Source organism: Apaloderma vittatum, unplaced genomic scaffold (assembly GCF_000703405.1).
Source record: "Apaloderma vittatum isolate BGI_N311 unplaced genomic scaffold, ASM70340v1 scaffold34641, whole genome shotgun sequence".
Taxonomy (NCBI): domain Eukaryota; kingdom Metazoa; phylum Chordata; class Aves; order Trogoniformes; family Trogonidae; genus Apaloderma; species Apaloderma vittatum.
The window spans coordinates 1-17,141 of NW_009701347.1; the positions used below are offsets into that span (position 1 = coordinate 1).

Genomic DNA, 17,141 nt, shown 5'->3' on the forward strand with positions numbered 1-17,141 from the left:
ATATAGATATAGATATAGATATAGATATAAAAATGCACAGCTCATAGTAGGTGTTGGGCACCGCACAAATCCCTGAGTTACAGAGATTTTTCTGGGTAAGCAATACCGTGGTCACTAGGAAAATTTCTTACAGCCCAAGTAGACGGAAATGCTGAGTTGGTAATTTACATTACACCCCTCCTTAAGATTCTGTATAAAAATGGAAAAGTTCTACTTTTAATTATATTCTTGCAGGTGTCAGAAAAAAAAAAACCAACCCAAACCCTCGACCAACTTATCATCTTCACAAGAAAATACTCTGAAACAGGCTGTTAACTGCACCAAGCGCCAGGAGGTCACGACGTAAAAGATCTATTTTCTTTTCTTCTCCTTTTTTTTTTTTTCTCCAGGAGAGAAAACAGTTTACAAAACAGAAAAAGGCTTGTTCAATGAAACAATCCGCTTTAGATCCAAGTGCAAAAGTCAGCCATGTGTACTAATTCTTAGTAATTATGATGCAAAATGAACTCCTTGGGGACTTGGAAGTCAAGGCTGGGCAATGGTTGGGCAAACCCAGGTGATGGTGACCCCTTCCAAGCCCTTTGTGTCACCGAACAACCCAAACCATCCAAGTACCTGCTCGGCCCTCTCTTTTTTTTTTAGGGATTACTGCTCTACTGTACTCACAGGGCTGAAATGGAAACCACGAAAAAGTAGCAGGGATCCCAGCGCAGAGCCCTCGCCAAAGCAACGAGTGCGCTCCCAGGAAACAAAAGCACCGATGAAGGAAAATCTAAACATCTGTAACAGCTGGAAATCAGAAGGGGAGAGCAGGCAGGTGATGGGGCAGGTGTCTTTGATAAAATTCATCTTAGCTGGCTGCCCCACTTTAGATTCTAACGCATCAGGCGCTCCTGTCTTCTCGCCTCCCACGTAAGCAATTACTACATTGTGAAATGAGGTAAAAACCCAAGACTGAAAATTTTCAGAAGCGTTCAACAGCGGCTTTCCTGTTTCCACATTGAAATTGCAGGTTTCGTGTTGGCTTAAGCGGGGACAAAACATCAGGCCAATAGGCTGAAAGGTATCAGGGAAAAGCCTGTCTTTGGCATATTTTACCCATATATTTACACCGTGAGAGAAAAAAATCTAGCCTTAAAAAACTAGGCACTACTTGTAATGAAGTCTCTGTGACTAGTCTGAATTGGGTTTAAAATTATTAAAAAAAACAAAAAAAGCCAAAGACCACCTGCGGAAAAGACAAGTTGTGACGGGTCTAGCTGGCACGAGACTCTGCCCTGAAGCGGGGCGCTCCGGTTAAAAGGAACCGCGAGGCGTTCTGCCACCGCACGTCTGCTGCTGTGACTTCACGCGGCATCTCTCTGCTGATACATATTTCAAACACCAAATAGGAAAAGCCGACGTTTGCCGCACGTTTAATATGCCTTGAACCACCTCTCCCTTCGAGCCGATCCCGAGTTCACAGGGAGCTGCTGGCAGAGAGCTCGCTCGCAGCGTTTCTCGTGAATGACAGGTCTCTGTGAAGAGTGCTTTTTGTACTGCGTTAAAAAAATTCACAGCAGTCTGTAAAAATAAAAACTCGAGATCAAATGACATCTTAAATGAAAATTTTGCGGGATTCTCTATGGCTGCTGTGTTTATAAGACGTTTTACTAGCGTTAGGGGCAAATACCTTTTACTCTGCGAGTGCTTTATTGCATTTCTCCTTCACTTACAGCACACTTTTTATTTAGGGCTTTAGAAATCCACATTCTTCTCTCCCTCCCCTTCTTTTTTTTTCCTCCCCTGAACGCTCCTAAAGTTACAGAACAAGGGGATCCTACCTGGCAGTCTACAACAGGTCAGTGATCAAACAGAGGGAGCAGTGAGACAGCAGCCAAATCCTGCCCCATCTCCTGAGAATTACCGAAAGCCGGGGCTTCGCAGCCTGCACCGCGACCGAGCCGCTGCACCCCGGGGCTCAGCTCATCGCCGAACGCTCTCTGCCAGCACAAATCTCTGCAGCTACCCAGGCTGAGACGCGAGTATTCTTGTTTCTAAAGTTGCTGCTCGCCGTAGTTTTCGACGCAAGGTAGAAGCTGCTTGAAAATGTGACCTCATCTGTCTTATGACAGCGGGAACAAAGACAGATTGAAAATATACCCACATTGCTCTGCCCCGGTGATCAAAGCTGGTTTAAATAAACAGTGTTCTTTATCTGTAAAGTGCACTGGTCTTTGAACAACTATTCATTTTACCTAAAGTATTTACATCTGCTTGAGCAAAAGCAATACAGCAGATAAAGCAAGCTGTAATACGAACAGACAGAACTAGAGAAACCCGTGAAGCGTTATCATTTACCCAGTTGTTCATTAAGATACTACTTTGTGCAAGCAAAACACTCTGAAAAACTTCGTGGGTTTTAAATACAGCCTACACCCAGGAGCGCATTATGTACCGAGTTAACATTACACAGCCTACGTCTGCTAGGAACTCAAAGAAGCATGAGTTGTTTCTGCCATTTCAAAAAGCCAGTATCACTGCAAAAAGTGAAAATTAGTGGGTGCAATAACACATCAGGAGAGCAGTGACGTGGCGGAGTGGGTGCCACAAAGGAGTAACTCGTTATTAACTCTGGGAAAGGTTAGCGTGGATCCTCTTTAGCCCGTAAGCCGCAGCCAACGTGACTAAAGAGACATTCCTTAGTAAGGAAACAAACTCCAAGCTGCGAGGATTACACAGCGCGGGGAAAAGGCACGATGCACACGAGCATTTACCCTCCTGTCAAGCCCGGCTGGCCTAGCTAGGCCAGAACTGAGCCGCTCTAACGGAGTCCGCTCCCGAACCGCATCTGTGGTCAGACAGAAGCCTCAGTCCACGGAGTTCCTGCGACACGTCGCGCGTTCAGGAACTTCGCAGGAAGGAAATTAAAAGGTACTCACGCAGCCACCAGCAAGGATTTCTGCAGCCAGTGGGACGGAGCCGTCTTTAGACATAAATTTGTCTCTCACAAAATCGTTAACCTTAAAAGGAAAAAAAAAAAATGGTGAAAGCTGATAAATTAAAAGGTTGGAGAAAACACTCGTCAGCTGCAAATTCTGCAAATGCAAATGCATCCATGCAGCTACCGAACTAACCGGTATCAAATGAATCTTAATGCTTTATATGAAATATTATAAAGTTGGCTCGCTTTTTCTTTCTAGCAAAGACCCGCAGAATGATTCAAATATTTAGTACTGAAAAAAGACAACAATCACTTATTAAATAATACAACTATCGCCTGAAAATCAACAATAAAGTTATTTAAGATTTTAGAAATGCTCACTACACTTACAAATTCAAATATAATTTCAAATTAATATCGGAATAACTTTTAACACAAGAGTAATTCAATTAATAGCGTTAATTACTTTTTGTTTAATGCATACTACTAGATTTGGTGAATAATAGCTTACAAGCAAAACATTACAACTGGGTTACAATAAGAAATTCTTCAGTGCCTTAAAACCACTCAAGAAATAACCAAATGATAGAAGTCAAATATTTAGGGGAAAAAAATGGATGCAAACAAGTTCCCTTCTTTCCAGCGCTGCACCACACGCTCGTGTTAGCTCTGTTGTGCTAGAATTAAGCACCCAGGAGCCACGTGGAGACACGAACCCCAAAGCCCTCCAACTCCAATCAGCAACTATTCACTTTCGCTCCGAAATGAAATCCGAGGCCTGCGCTCCTTAGGAACAAGCAGACGAGCTGAGGGAGTGGAACAAGCTTGTTATAGGCTGGAGAGACTCCAGACATAAGTTTTTGGTACGATTCTGAAAAAGCACACGTGTCTGTCTGTCTGCGTGCCACTTGTAATGCTGGCAGGTCAGATATAAAGAGGTTTTTGTAATGAAGTTTATAGCGAGCAATAATGATGGAATACACTCTACCACGTTATCATAAATTAAGGATAAGAATCCTTAACGTGCTAATTGCAATTAGGTGGACTTTGCAACGTGGAGAAATGTGAAAAGAATGCATTTGCAAACTCACAGTAAGTTTTATGGCCTTTTCTGGTGCTACTCCCAAGAGCTGCGGTAACAGACCTGTAACATGGAAACAGAGAATTCAATGCATCGAGTAACTTGGTATTAACTAAACAAATCAACAAATATATGGAGAGATCACCACCTAGAAACAAGCAATTTTTACAGCAATTTTGTGTTATTATATTTAATGAGAGTACTTAAACATTCCATTTCGAGAACAAACTCGGTGCTACCACTTCAAGTGCTACCAACTGCCTACACGTATTTGTTTCTTAGCTTTTTTAAATCCATGATACAACACTAATAACGTTTGCCAACTACATTTCAGTACTCTGTCCTAAACGAACACCTATTTTCTGCATCATCACCCCAAAATTAAGACTCTCCGATTAATTTTGCAAGACGCACGACGTACCCATTTCAAAAATCACGCGCGCAGGACCTTTTCACTGGCAAACCCCAATGCCGTTAGACGGCAGGACCCAAGGGAATAGGAATCAAAATACTGAAAAACATCCAAACACGTACGGCCGCATTCTTGAGCTCCTTGCCCAGCCAACCCACCAGTTCGTAAAACAAAGGGAGTTATGCTGCTTCCTTCCCAGGTGTGGAATCTCCTATTCCCTGGCTTTTCTTAGAAGTGATGGGCTACAGAACTGGAAGTGGGAATCTCTGACTGCGGGCTTCATGTGCCTGAAGTCAACAGTGGATATTTGATAAACTTGGGGACAACACGACCTAAAAATACGCAAAAGCTAATTCAGCCGGGTAAGCCTGGGGCTAGAACGGCGTTGCCAGCGTTCATCAGCCCAACGCAACGGGGACACCACCGAGACACGCGAGCAAATGACCCCAGCCAGAGCTCCTGGGGCACACCTCGCTCTGCTCGGCAGCTCAGGCAGCACCTTTGGCCACTTTCTACAAAGCCTGATGTTTTCACCTCTCCAAGAGTTTATTTTTGGGGAAAAAGACAACAACTGAGGTTCCACCTCTAAGAGTTAACTTGTTGAAAAGCATTTTCGCCCCAAAGAGCTAAGCATCAGACTAACAAAGAGAAAAATGTATGTGCTTTGGATTAGTGTATTTGTCCATCCTGCTACCAGCCACCAGCTTTCCTTGTTACTACTGATGCTCTTGACAGGGAAATGATTTTTGGCAAATGATTTTGGCTTGTGGTAGCAGGAGGGCCAGTCGTTATTTCTGTGCTAATGCCTTTAAAATTTTGCACCTGCATTAGCATTTCTGGTTTTCAAGTGTCCAAAAGAGTAATTAATATGGCTGATGGATGTATCCACCTAACTGTTACTCAACTACATTGAATTATGATCACATGGCTCCATATTCAGACGAAGGAATCCAGTAACACTAAGTTCATATACAGATGTTTAAACAAAAAAAAAGATCCTGCAGAGTAAGCTAAAGTTCGAAATACGAATTTCTTAAACAGTTGTAGCTGCATAGGTGAGTTGAATCCAGACTTCCAAGAAAAATCATTAAGACAGTAATTAAATATCACATTTTCTTCAGCACTGTGAAAAAACCACAAAGATATACAATGAATAGGATTTTTCCAGTTTTCGCCTTATGCGGAAAAAAATTATCTTTGGAAACGCGATGATATTTACATCTTGCTGTAGGACACGTGTGGCTTTGCACAGACCTTACAGCTAACGAATCTGTCTGTTCAGAGACTTTAAAAACATTCCATTTACTTCACAAGCACGCTGCCTGATCCTAAACCTAATCCGGTAGAATTACGGCCAGTCCGTAACCAGATACATAATTACAAAAGAACCCGGAGATCATGAATTTTAAAATCACACACACATATATTGCTGCACCTAAGCTATACATAACATGACTCTGAAGTCATATTCTATCAAATAAAATGCAGAAAAAGATACTAAAAATATTAAGAGATAAAATAAGAAAAAAATGTCCAGCTGGAGAACTGTATAATCTCCAGTTCTGGATGCAACATAAGCAGGACAAATCAAACTGATTTTCACTGGGCTGAGCTGAAGATTGCCTTTTAACCATTTTTCAGCTCCTAAGACTTTGCATTCGTCAAGGTACTTGTGAAATTGCAGGAAAAACATGTTTATCTTGGCACAAGGTATTTTTTTCCCCATCTGGTCCATTCCTTTTGCACTCGAATCTGAATGGGACTGTTACAACTCAAAACTTTCCATGAAAGTTCCGTGTAGAAGAGAAAGATTAAATAGAAGAGGTAGAAGTTACAAAAAAAGAAGAAAAAAACCCAAAGCCCACCAACAAAAAAAACCCCACCCAAACCCAACCAAAAACCCAGAGCGTTTTTCTCTTCCTCTCTACTTCACTCATTATTTTATACTATCAAAGTGCCTTTTAAGTTTAATTACCGGCAATTGTGTACACTGACTGCAAGATACCATGCAGCATTCTGAAAAAATAGCAGAATTAATTTTAATGCTACATTTTATAGCCTGGCCAGACACTAGGCAGGCCTTTCTGTCTCCAGCAGCTGAGGAAGGCAGAGGGATTCTCTTTGTTCTCGTACCTACGTAATAAAGCTCCCTGTACGTTACGACCATCAAAACTAAATCCTCTTTTCTTTATAGTTTTGATGGGAGCCCTGAAACACTGTCGGAAGGTTTCTGAATGCGATGAAGACGGTAAGTTTTGGAAGAAAGCAAGCTCATCAAGGGACACAGAGGAAAAACGTCATTTTTCTGTTGGGGTTATCCTGACGCGCTGGGAGTTTTCCCAGCATTAGCAGATCAGCGATGTGACACACACACAGATGGAGGACAAGCTCAGAAATGTCTGTAACAGCAGAGAATAACATTTTGCACACAGGGAGCCTGCTCGTGCAGCACGCAGCAAACATGTTATTCAACCCATTTTTACGTATCCGAGGCTTTTTAGTAGCAATTACCACGTACCGCTTCCTATCTGACACCCTGCCATGGAAGGACTTTATGGGAATGTGAAGGTGTGGGCGAGAAAGCACCGAGAGCTGCGTTCTGTTTGTGATTATCACAGAGTTACTCCCTGAAAGAGTCCAAACATATTGTCTCCAAATATATAAGCAATAGCTTATCCAGCCCAGCTGCGGTGAGGGCAACAAATTAAAAAAAAATATAATAAAGAAAATCTTACTTGGCCAAAGTATTTTTTCAGATGTCTAAGTGCGAAACTTCAGTTTCACACTGTGTAACCCATGAGATTTTCCCTTCGTATCAGAAAATGCCACTGACTGAAGGAATTGTTTCTGGGTCTAGGTAAAGTATTCGAAACCATTTGGATATCGGACAGGCAGGTGGGCACAGAACACTGCCGAGTTTTTCTCTTACAGGATTCACACAAAAAATTGGAAAATAAACCCCCAGCCGCCATTCAAGCCCTGGTCTCTCAGATGGGAAACGGGGCAGCTCTTGAAAAAGGTTTCTTCCACAGAACGTTGGGGAGCAGGAGGAGGCTTGTACTTCCATTCCACAAAAATAGTACTTTGGTGCATCCTTCCCGAGGAAAGCTTCTGCCATGGTCTTGTCCCATTAGCCTGGGAGTCCACCAGTAATAATGAAGCTGGATGACGAAAGAACGATTAAAATCTAAGATTAGACAGTCTCTGGAGTCACTGCAGGGCGAGAAGCACCATCAGAAGAAATAGAACTAACAACTCCTGAACGGTTAACGATGGCGGATGACAGAGTCTTCCGCAGCACCTCCTGTCTTTTCCATCCTCCAGGAGACCTGGCATTCACAGAACAGCTACTGAACATTTTCAGGAGCTACATTTTCTCTCCGGTACTGGAAATCTCCCACAAAATTTCTATCAAGTACAGGTGAAACGATCTCCCCGCGAAGCAGTGAAGCGTTCCGCGACTCATCGGGTGGACTTCTGATTAAAACAATATTAAGAAACGCAGATGACCTCAGTCAAGAGATGTTGACAAATCACAGCTTCCAAAACGATTCTTAGATTTGCATGTACATAAATACCGGCGAGTTTCTAAATATGTATTTCAGATATAAATGTAGACACAACAGCAAATTACAGGTGTGTGAGATGAGTATTCTTTTCAGCCATGCTGAGAAAGAGACAGATGAAAAATTTATCTCAGACATAATGATTCTGTGATTCCAAGGAATGAATCTAACAAGACAGCATTCAGATAATGCAAATTATAAAGATTCTACAGAGGTTTACATCATGTTCTGTTTGTTTGGTTTTCTTTAAAATCAAAGCATCTTCTCGGTGGAAACACTGATTATCCTTAGAACCAAACTGACATTAAACAAAATTCAGTGCTCTCTTTATATCCACAAGATGGTGTAATTTATCCTTATCTGAGATGGTGGTTAAGAACATGGTGGTTTTACCCTTTTCAAGTTTGGAATAAAATAATGATACAAAAAAGAAACAAACCGGTTCACTTCACTGGATGGAAATATGTGCCTTGTATTAAAAATACCAACTGAAACGGCTGAGTTCAGGGTAGGGTTTGTAATTCCTGCTTGATTTCTTGCAACGCATCACAACAAAGAGACCACTGCTCCCAATGTTCCTTCTGTAATTTTTAAAAGGTTTGGCATCACTATTCAGCCAAACAGGAGAGCTCTACCACTTCCAGAGGGTACAAAACCCCACGTTTCCTTAACTCTGAATGCCCCACGGTGTAAGAAAGAAGACCAGTTACTGAGGAGCAGCAAAAAGTAACACACTCTGTACTTTGTCTTACCTAGTGTAGTATAACACCACAACAAGATGATTCTTGCTCTAAGTTTACTGCATTAATTCAGGTCAATATACTAGTCTACAAAATGTTCCTTTCAAATTTTCTTGTCCTCTCAAACTTAACTGGAAGCCTTCATTGTGCATCCAGCTGCTCAACCTCCTTCGACATCATCTCCTTAGAAAGCGCGGAACAGCACAAATTTACAGAACTGCACAGAGGGAGCTCCGTATTTTTAAAGGGTTTTCTCTCTTTGACTCTTTAAAAAGAGAAGATAAATGAGGGTGTCTTTTAAGTAGAGGATCTGCAGAAACGCAGGTCTCAATTCGCCTCTGAAATGATGGTGTTCCTTGCCATCACACAATTCCTACTATATAATAATCCAGAAACCAGATTATTGCTCTGGGTTTAGAAGTTCAGCTCCACCAAGCTGTCTGAGATTACACTAGTCGCTACTCCTTGGAAAATTGTCAAGTAGTAAAGGGGATGGGGAATGGAAGGACAAGCTATGCTCATGAAGGTTCCTGAAGTTCCCCAATTTGGCAAAGAAAAGATTACTCCAAAAACAGGACAAGCAACTGGAGTTACAAATATGCAATTATGACTTTTCTGAGGGTTTTTTTTGCCAGGTGAAAAAAAAAAAAAAAATCAATGTCCTTCAGAAAAAAAATCAATGTGCTTCAGAGTTTCAATAAGACAGAAGCAGGTAATAGTGGAATTTCTGCTTTTGCAGGATCCTGGAAGCAGAGATGCGTTTGCATTCTTCAGCCAATAACTGGGGACTTTTTATGATCCTGATTGCTGTAAATCTTTACAAAATAGAAACCACGTCAATATTCTGTGTTACATTATTAGGCCTACGCAAAAAATTGCCTCGAATTCAGTCAATAATAACAGAGCCTTCCCATCTCCAACTGTGCTGAAGTAATTACAAAGTCTGTATTTTGCAGAGGAGCTACTCAGCCAGCCTCCAGTAAGGCAGCTCATACGTTAGAGAGTGCACAGGTACCACAGCATTTAGGCTCAAAGCTGTTTCACAGGTTGTCTGATAAAATCTTGGGGTTCTTTTGGGTGCATAACGTTATTTTACCGAAATCCTCCCTTCCTCATTCCTGACTCGACTGCTTTTAGCAAGTCATTTCTGTCACTGCAATATTCTTACTTTCAAAAGTTAAAAAAAGTTTCTGAGACAGCCAAAAATGAAATAAACAACGCAAGTTTCAAACCCTCCCCAACGAATATGGCAGAGGGGTGTAAGAGGGCTCAGGAACTGGAATACCAGAAATATAACTTGCTTTAACCTGTGACAGAGAACTGCAGTCTCAAGCAGTAGATCACAACTCTTTATGACGACTTCTGCGTTACCTGAACTTACCCCATTGATGCCGTAAATGAGACAAGGACAAAATAAAAAAAAACCCCCACCATCTAACTAACTGCCAAAGATACTCAAAGTGAGCATGATTCACATCCTGAACACAGTAAACGAGCTTTTGGAGCTTTCTCCATTGACTACAAAGGGAGCTTGGAGCAGGTAACTTCGTAACTCGGGTGTATTAGTTACGTAGATAAAGCCAAGTGGGTCGAAACCCAGCTCACTGCTCTGACTGACTCAACGGTGACAAGCCAAGCAGAGGTACACGCAACACTCGACGAAGATTACTCCCAGTGATTCATGAAATACACGCAACTGGTTCAGAGAGACCTTCTTGTCACAAAGGGTATCACAGAAAGCGACCAGGTTAATGACACGCTACCGTATTTTCTCTCTGGTTTTATGCTTTTAAACAGAATGAAAACAGGTAAGAAAGAACAATGAAACTAAAACCCAAAAATGGATGATCTAACTTCTTGTCAAACAGGTCAAAACATTTCTGGTACTAAGGACTGCTAAGGAAATGAGAACTTTACTAACGGTGTATTTTTGCTGTAGGAAATTGCTGTTGTTGCCCTACTGCAGATGAGGGAGGAAAGGATAGAGAAGTCCTACAGGAATGTTCTCATCACAACGAGGTTTCGATTAGCAAGCACTTTGCAAACCTTCACCTACAGGGGAGAAGCAAAAGCACAAACCAGGAAAAATCGAAGCCTTAACAAAAAAAGATTTAAAAATCCAGAATTCCTGGTAGTAACTTATTAGTATATATCCCCCCCTTTTAAACTTACCTCTATAAAGCCCAAAGAACCCTTCATAACGTAGCACTTTCTTGAAGCAATCAAAGCTGTTCTTATACATAAGTTCTCCCACAAAAGAGCCTGTAGAGCGTTGGTTTTGCATTCGAGTTTTTACCAGATCGATTGGGTAGACTGCAGTGGCTCCAACAGCTGCAAAGAAAAAACAAGCCGTAAGAAAACGTGATTCTGCATTTTCACCGTTTGACCACAACCGTCATCTTCCACACTTACATCTTGAGTATCAGTTGTATCTTTTTTCCTCCATGATCCATTCTGGATACACTAAACTACCTCCTAGAGTTTTAACTAGAAGCACTTCCCAGTCCCGCCTCATGATTAACCTGATTCTCCTGAAATTGGTTTTGCCAAAAGAGAGAGCAACACCACCTGCAAACTCCAATGGCTTGTAAACTCCCCAACTCCTGTAGATGAGACAACCCCCTTCCCCTTCCACCTTACAGTCGTTCCTTCCCTGAGACACGGCTTCAAGGGAAAGACAGAGAAGCCTACCACACTTACATGAAAGGCAGAAGGGGAAGAAAGGCAGCGGAAGAGAAATACTCAACAGTGAAGATGAATGTTCTTTTGCTCAGCCATGACTAACCTCCAGCAACCGAGCCGAGGGCAAACCTGTACGCCGATTCTGCGATCTGGATGAGAATAGGTCGAGACACATCGCCTGGAGCTTTCTGTCAAGGCAGGATTTAAAACAAAAGGAAAGGCAAGAAAAAATAATCAGAACATCGTATTTCATGAGAGAACTTCTTGTCTTCTTTTCTATTTCTTTTTTCTTTTCTATTTCCAAGTGCCATACAATGGAGCCTCCTCAGACTGGAACAGCAAAGACACACTGATACTACAACAAAGATACACAACTCTAAAATCAATGTGCATAGGAGGGCATGCATATTGCACCTTAAGTCATTAATTTTCTGCAGGTAAAAGAACTCTAGTTTGTAATTTCTTCTACCACTGCCAAAACCAGGTATACCTATTAAGTCTCAGGCTATCAAAACAAACGCTCATACGTATTAGCTAAAGGAAAATAAGGTTTCCTAAAGAACCCCCAAAACTTCACTTTGCTTACGGTCTTGTGCTAGGTACAACCCAAGGAAAAATAAATTTCAGAAGCGTTCCAGACCTACCATTGCTATCTAATGAAAGAAAAGAATTCGGAGAACAGAAGTTCTGCAAGGGCGTCAAGCCTTCTATCACCTTTGTAATCCTTTTTTATCCTTTTACTAAAAAGGATAAAATAAAGACACAGAAATATTTTTTCCTGAAAATATTTTTAGGTTTTAGCTAATATTCCAATGCACTTGGGAGTTGGCCAGAAAATAAATTGAAAGTATTGAGGTAACTGAAAATCTTCTCAGTCTCAGCATCAAGCAGCTGACGTTAAAAAGGAATTGGATGGAAAAACGAATAAATAGGACACCTGCAGAAGAAATGGTAAGATTGAAGCAGGTTCTTGTCTCTTACAAGGGCACAAATCATACTAGCAAAGACAGTGGCCCCAAAGCAAAAATTGACAAAGCTGCTCCTTTCTGCACCACATTTTGGGCTACATTTTACCGCCACCTATTGTAACCTCAGGTCACTTGATACTGAATCCCACGCAAACGCTTTTAACTCCTTGAGGAGTCTTCTAGGAATAGATGGTGAGCTTTTGGGATCCGGCTCTTCTGAATTCATCCCAGCGCCGTCAACATTTAGTCACCGCTCAAACAAACAGAAAACCACCACCCCAGATCCTGTCTCAGAGTGGTGGTGGGGGTGTTCACACACAGGAGAGGGAGGAGAAGAAGAAAGAGAAGTAAAAGAGAGACATGTGTACACACACACACAGAAGTCTGGCTTATGGCCTCGCAGTCCTAAAAATGTAGCCTGCATCAACTCATTGTGGTCAAACTGGCGTCTCTGCACAGACCCAGAGCAGGGAAAAAAAAAAACCCCAAACCCACAACCAAAAAAACCCTTAGTCTCACAAGACAGAAAGTTAAGGCTGCCTTAAAATAGAGACAAACAGCAACAGAGGGCTGGTTTGAAATCTATCTGCACAGAAACTTGTGTCCATGAAAATATCAAACGTGCTAAAACAACACAAAAACCAAAAGTTCAACCTATTTGATACTTAAAGAAGTCTCCTGTTCCTTTTTGCCTCAAAAGATCATTTGCTATCAAAAGTCACTATCCTTTGCTTTTTGGAAAGGCAGAGCATTCATACTTTTACTGAAACTCTAACAGCAGACTAAATATAACCTCTCTGAGTATAATACTCTGAAGCCAGGAACAGGCACGTGTGTTCAGGAGAAGGGTTGCCGATTAAGAGGCTAGACGCTGTATTTACCATCCATATTCAAAGCAGGAAGTCTTCTTTCCTCATTAATAAGAACAGAGAGAGCAACAGAATCACAAAACACAAATACTTTAATTAGGTATACACCTAATATTTACTGAATGGCTGGATGACACTCACAGACGTTTTATCTTGCCAAGGTAAATTACAGTTAACCTGTCAAAATAAAGCCTACGAGAAAGGGGGAAAAGAGATGAGATGGAGAGAAAATGACCCAGGTTAAAAATAAATTCTGACAAGAAGGAACTCCTCACAGATGTAACAGAACACGAGGGAAAAGCTACTTTGCTGACGACACAGAAGGAGGCTGGCTAGCTCTTTACCTGGCTCTGGAAACAGGTAACAGCACCGTGCCGGCTTCCGTCCTTACCTGCCTCTGAGCCTCAGCCAGGTTGTACGGCAACGTCCCTTCCTCGAGAGGGGCAATTCTTTCGATATCGGCCAACGTCATGCGCCTGAGGAAATTAATTCAGCTTAGCCTTTGCTTACAGACGGGTTTTCAGATCACATGAAGTTACCTGCACCCTTCTGCTCCTCCCCCCCACCACCTCCCACTTCTTCCAAGAAGGAGAAAGGATGGATAACTCTCCACTTACCCCCGTGGCTCATACAGGTCTGCTAACTGAAACAAGATGTCAACTTCCATGGGTGTAACCTGACCAAATTTCTGAGCTGCCAGAACAAACTCCTCTGCAACAGAATAAAAACACAGAGAAGAAAAACTAATCAAACCACAACAAACAACCCAGAGCTGCTTTATATTTTAGAATGAAGTAGAAGATACTGGTGGGGGAGGGAGGCGAGGGAATAAAAGTGCCCCACCACAAGTGTGTTCCTGCCATGACATAAGTGTATGTTTTAAACGGTCTATCCTTCACGCAAATAAGTACAACTCTCTGGTCTTAGAGCTTAGTGCTATCAGCAGGATTTAGGATATTTGACATACGGTATCGATCAGTTGCAGGTCGGGGGGGAAAAAGAAAAAATCAAATAAAAAGCAAACAGAAAAAAAACGCAGGAGTCAAGAGATGTGGAACTTTCATGCGTAGTCCCAGTAGGCCACATTAATGAAACTCTGGCGTTGCACGGGGAAATCTCTATAAAAGTGGTTAGATCGAGCAGATAACATCTTGTTCCAAGCTTGTAGATCAGCTTACTGTGCCGCCAATACAAGTTTATGGAATTCTTCAACTACCCTTGAAGGTCACTTTAATAGGCTGCCAATTTGGCAGGAGTCCTAGGAAGTTTTTTAAACTTTTAAAATATCCTGACATGCTTTCCTCGCCCTGCCCCCACCGCCGGGGTTTACTAGGACCTTTTTCTCATTGAAAGAAAATGAAAAACCTGGAGGGTGGACTCCAACAGGAGGGTACAAAAGCGAGGGGCATATCAAGGAACACTAACGAGGCAGGCTGCGTCCCCCTCCCGTTGATTTAAAAGCACCCAGACGAGGTCTTTCCCTCCACCCACCCCAACCGAACGCCCAAGGAAACTTCCCGACTGCAAACATTTCTACCAACCCTTAGTGACTTCCACGTCTTTTCTATTTCCAGCCAGAGTACTGTAGATCTTCCTAATGAGCTCCATGTTGTTAAGGAGAGAGTTAAATCCATTAAAATAGGAAAAGCTGACCTGATGGGAAGTGGTACCTCCAGCAGCCTAGAGTGGAGACAGTAAAAGAAGCAAAGAGAAAGGAGGCGGTTACAAGACCAAGAAAAAAAATCTTGAAATAGAGGTTTCCAAATAATGTTATTTTACAACAGCACCAGTAGCACAGGCTTGCTTTTTTTAACAAAAAAAAAAACCTGCAAAAGAAAGAAAACTATGAAAGATTCTTATGTTACTGAAACTAATCATGACCAGAATGCTAAAACTCTCCCCACCCTACAAACCTAAACAAATACATATGCAGGATTATAACAACATAACCAGTAGTAATTTACAAAGTTCAAGTTTCAGTACTGCTTCGGTTGGAAACGTTTCCTAAGTTGGCTTACTGCTAGTAATGAGGAAATCTACTTCTACATGTAAAGTATATTATGGTACAGAAAAATTCGACAAAATCAAAACATATTCTGAAGAAGGTCAACTGAAACATTTCAGTTCGGAGGCATTTCAAGTCAGAAAACCAGCAGTAAGCTCTCAGGCTCATATCGGGCAGTCAAACAAAATGGGAACAATAAGGCTCAAGCAGTTACTCATTCTCCAACGAGAACTGAGCCCAAACCTTACTTTAAAGGGGCACTGGGTCTGCACACAGAAAAATTATTGGCTCGATTCCCTATTTGAAGTATAAGATTGAATATCAGGCGAATTTCAGAAAACAATGAATAAGATTGCCAAAATTTAATTGACCTTGAGGGAGAATCAAAAACCTTATACTTTATGAGAGAGTCCATGGCCCAGGGAAGCTGTAACAAGACTGGGGAGGGAACTGAGGAAGAAAGTATCAGATCTCACTGTCAGTCCCTACGTCTCCTGGCTACGCTTTCTGCTGTGCGCGCCTTCCAATGCTCTGGCCAGAGTTTGCAGTTCCCATCACTTCACACATCTCTCTGGATTTTTTTCTCGCAAGTCAAAGCAGAACAGATTTCTTTAAACATGGATATGCCCAGACTTTGGATTACTTGGAAAGTGCTCATACAAGCTTCCAAGATTAGAAACTGTGGCCAAAACCAACGTACTTTTATTCTTCTCCGTCAGTTAAACTGCAGAACTCTAATGTTTAATTTGGTTTATGCACTTCAAGATGAAGAAAAGCATATACTCAAGTGGAACGACTATCAGTTAATACATAGTGAACGTCCTTGGGTGATGTTCCAGTTCATACATTGTTCCAGGTGCTTGGAAGTCACACTCAGGAGCTTAGAATTGACATTACAGAGTCAGTCCTTAGAGCTTGACTTCCTAGGTAGGATGCAATGGCCTCCTGACATTTTTGACACGATCTGCTACAATGGAATGACTGGAAATAGTCAGGCAACTCTGCATTTGCAGGCCAGTACTAAGGCCCAACTACCTGGTTTATCTTGTGACTTAGAAAACCTTGAGGATTCCTCAGTAAGGGTTAACTTCTGTGTGTGTAGATACTAACTGCTAAACTTAAAAACTTGCATCCATAAGCTGGACTACACGTCACATACAGCCGTTGAGGTCTGTTAAAAAGGAATCTCGCGCCTGTATCCCAGGTCTTTTGCCAGTTTGGGTACCAGAACTACTCACAGCTACTAGACATTCTTCTACAAACGGTGTCAGCATGTGTGGCCGGATAGTGACCATAATGTCCCTGAAGTCCATAGCTGTGACTCTTCCGGCTTGAGCATTGTCTCTCTGCACAAAAGCTTGTTTTGCGTGTTCTAACTGTATTTCCTGAAAACATACAGGAAAGGGGGAAAAAAAAAAAAGTTAGGTTCAAAATCATCATCTTAATAGTTAGATTTTACATAACGCAGTCCTACAAGGTATCTCCTAGTTAACAAAACATGAGTACATGTAATCTAATTTAATTGGATACTCTATATGTAACTTTCATAATCAGTTTTTCAGCAAACGGAATCAGAGCAAAAGCATGTCAGCAATACTAAGCGAGTCCTGCAGCGCACCACGACGCTATCCTCGTATTTCCATTGCGCTTGCAAACATACACCTTGGAAGTCGTATCAAGCCAAGACTCAGGCCAGTCAAGAATCCCCAGCATGATGGATCTGTGGTGAATCTGATCTGCTCTAAGTCGAGATTTCTCTCACAGCAGCGTTCAAGGGAGCTGACAGCAAAGGGTGAAAGGCAGATTCAGCCCTGCTCACCCAGCTCACGCCACGGCCACCGATACACGCTGCTGCTCAAACCACGCCTGCCTTCTCATTCCAGCCTCCCAACCTC

At 42.0% G+C, this 17,141-nt stretch overlaps 1 protein-coding gene across 1 annotated transcript; it reads right to left on the reverse strand.

Annotated features, from left to right (window-relative positions):
• Window positions 1-2,921: 2,921 nt before the first annotated feature.
• Window positions 2,922-16,631, reverse strand: LOC104281210 (calcium-binding mitochondrial carrier protein Aralar2; the record flags this gene model as incomplete). The annotated part of the gene is made up of 8 exons (XM_009879119.1): window positions 2,922-3,002; window positions 4,015-4,067; window positions 10,895-11,053; window positions 11,508-11,592; window positions 13,633-13,717; window positions 13,859-13,952; window positions 14,783-14,921; window positions 16,485-16,631. Coding segments are annotated over 8 exons (843 nt in total), but the record flags the coding sequence as incomplete, so codon positions are not given.
• Between the last annotated feature and the right edge of the window lie 510 nt (window positions 16,632-17,141).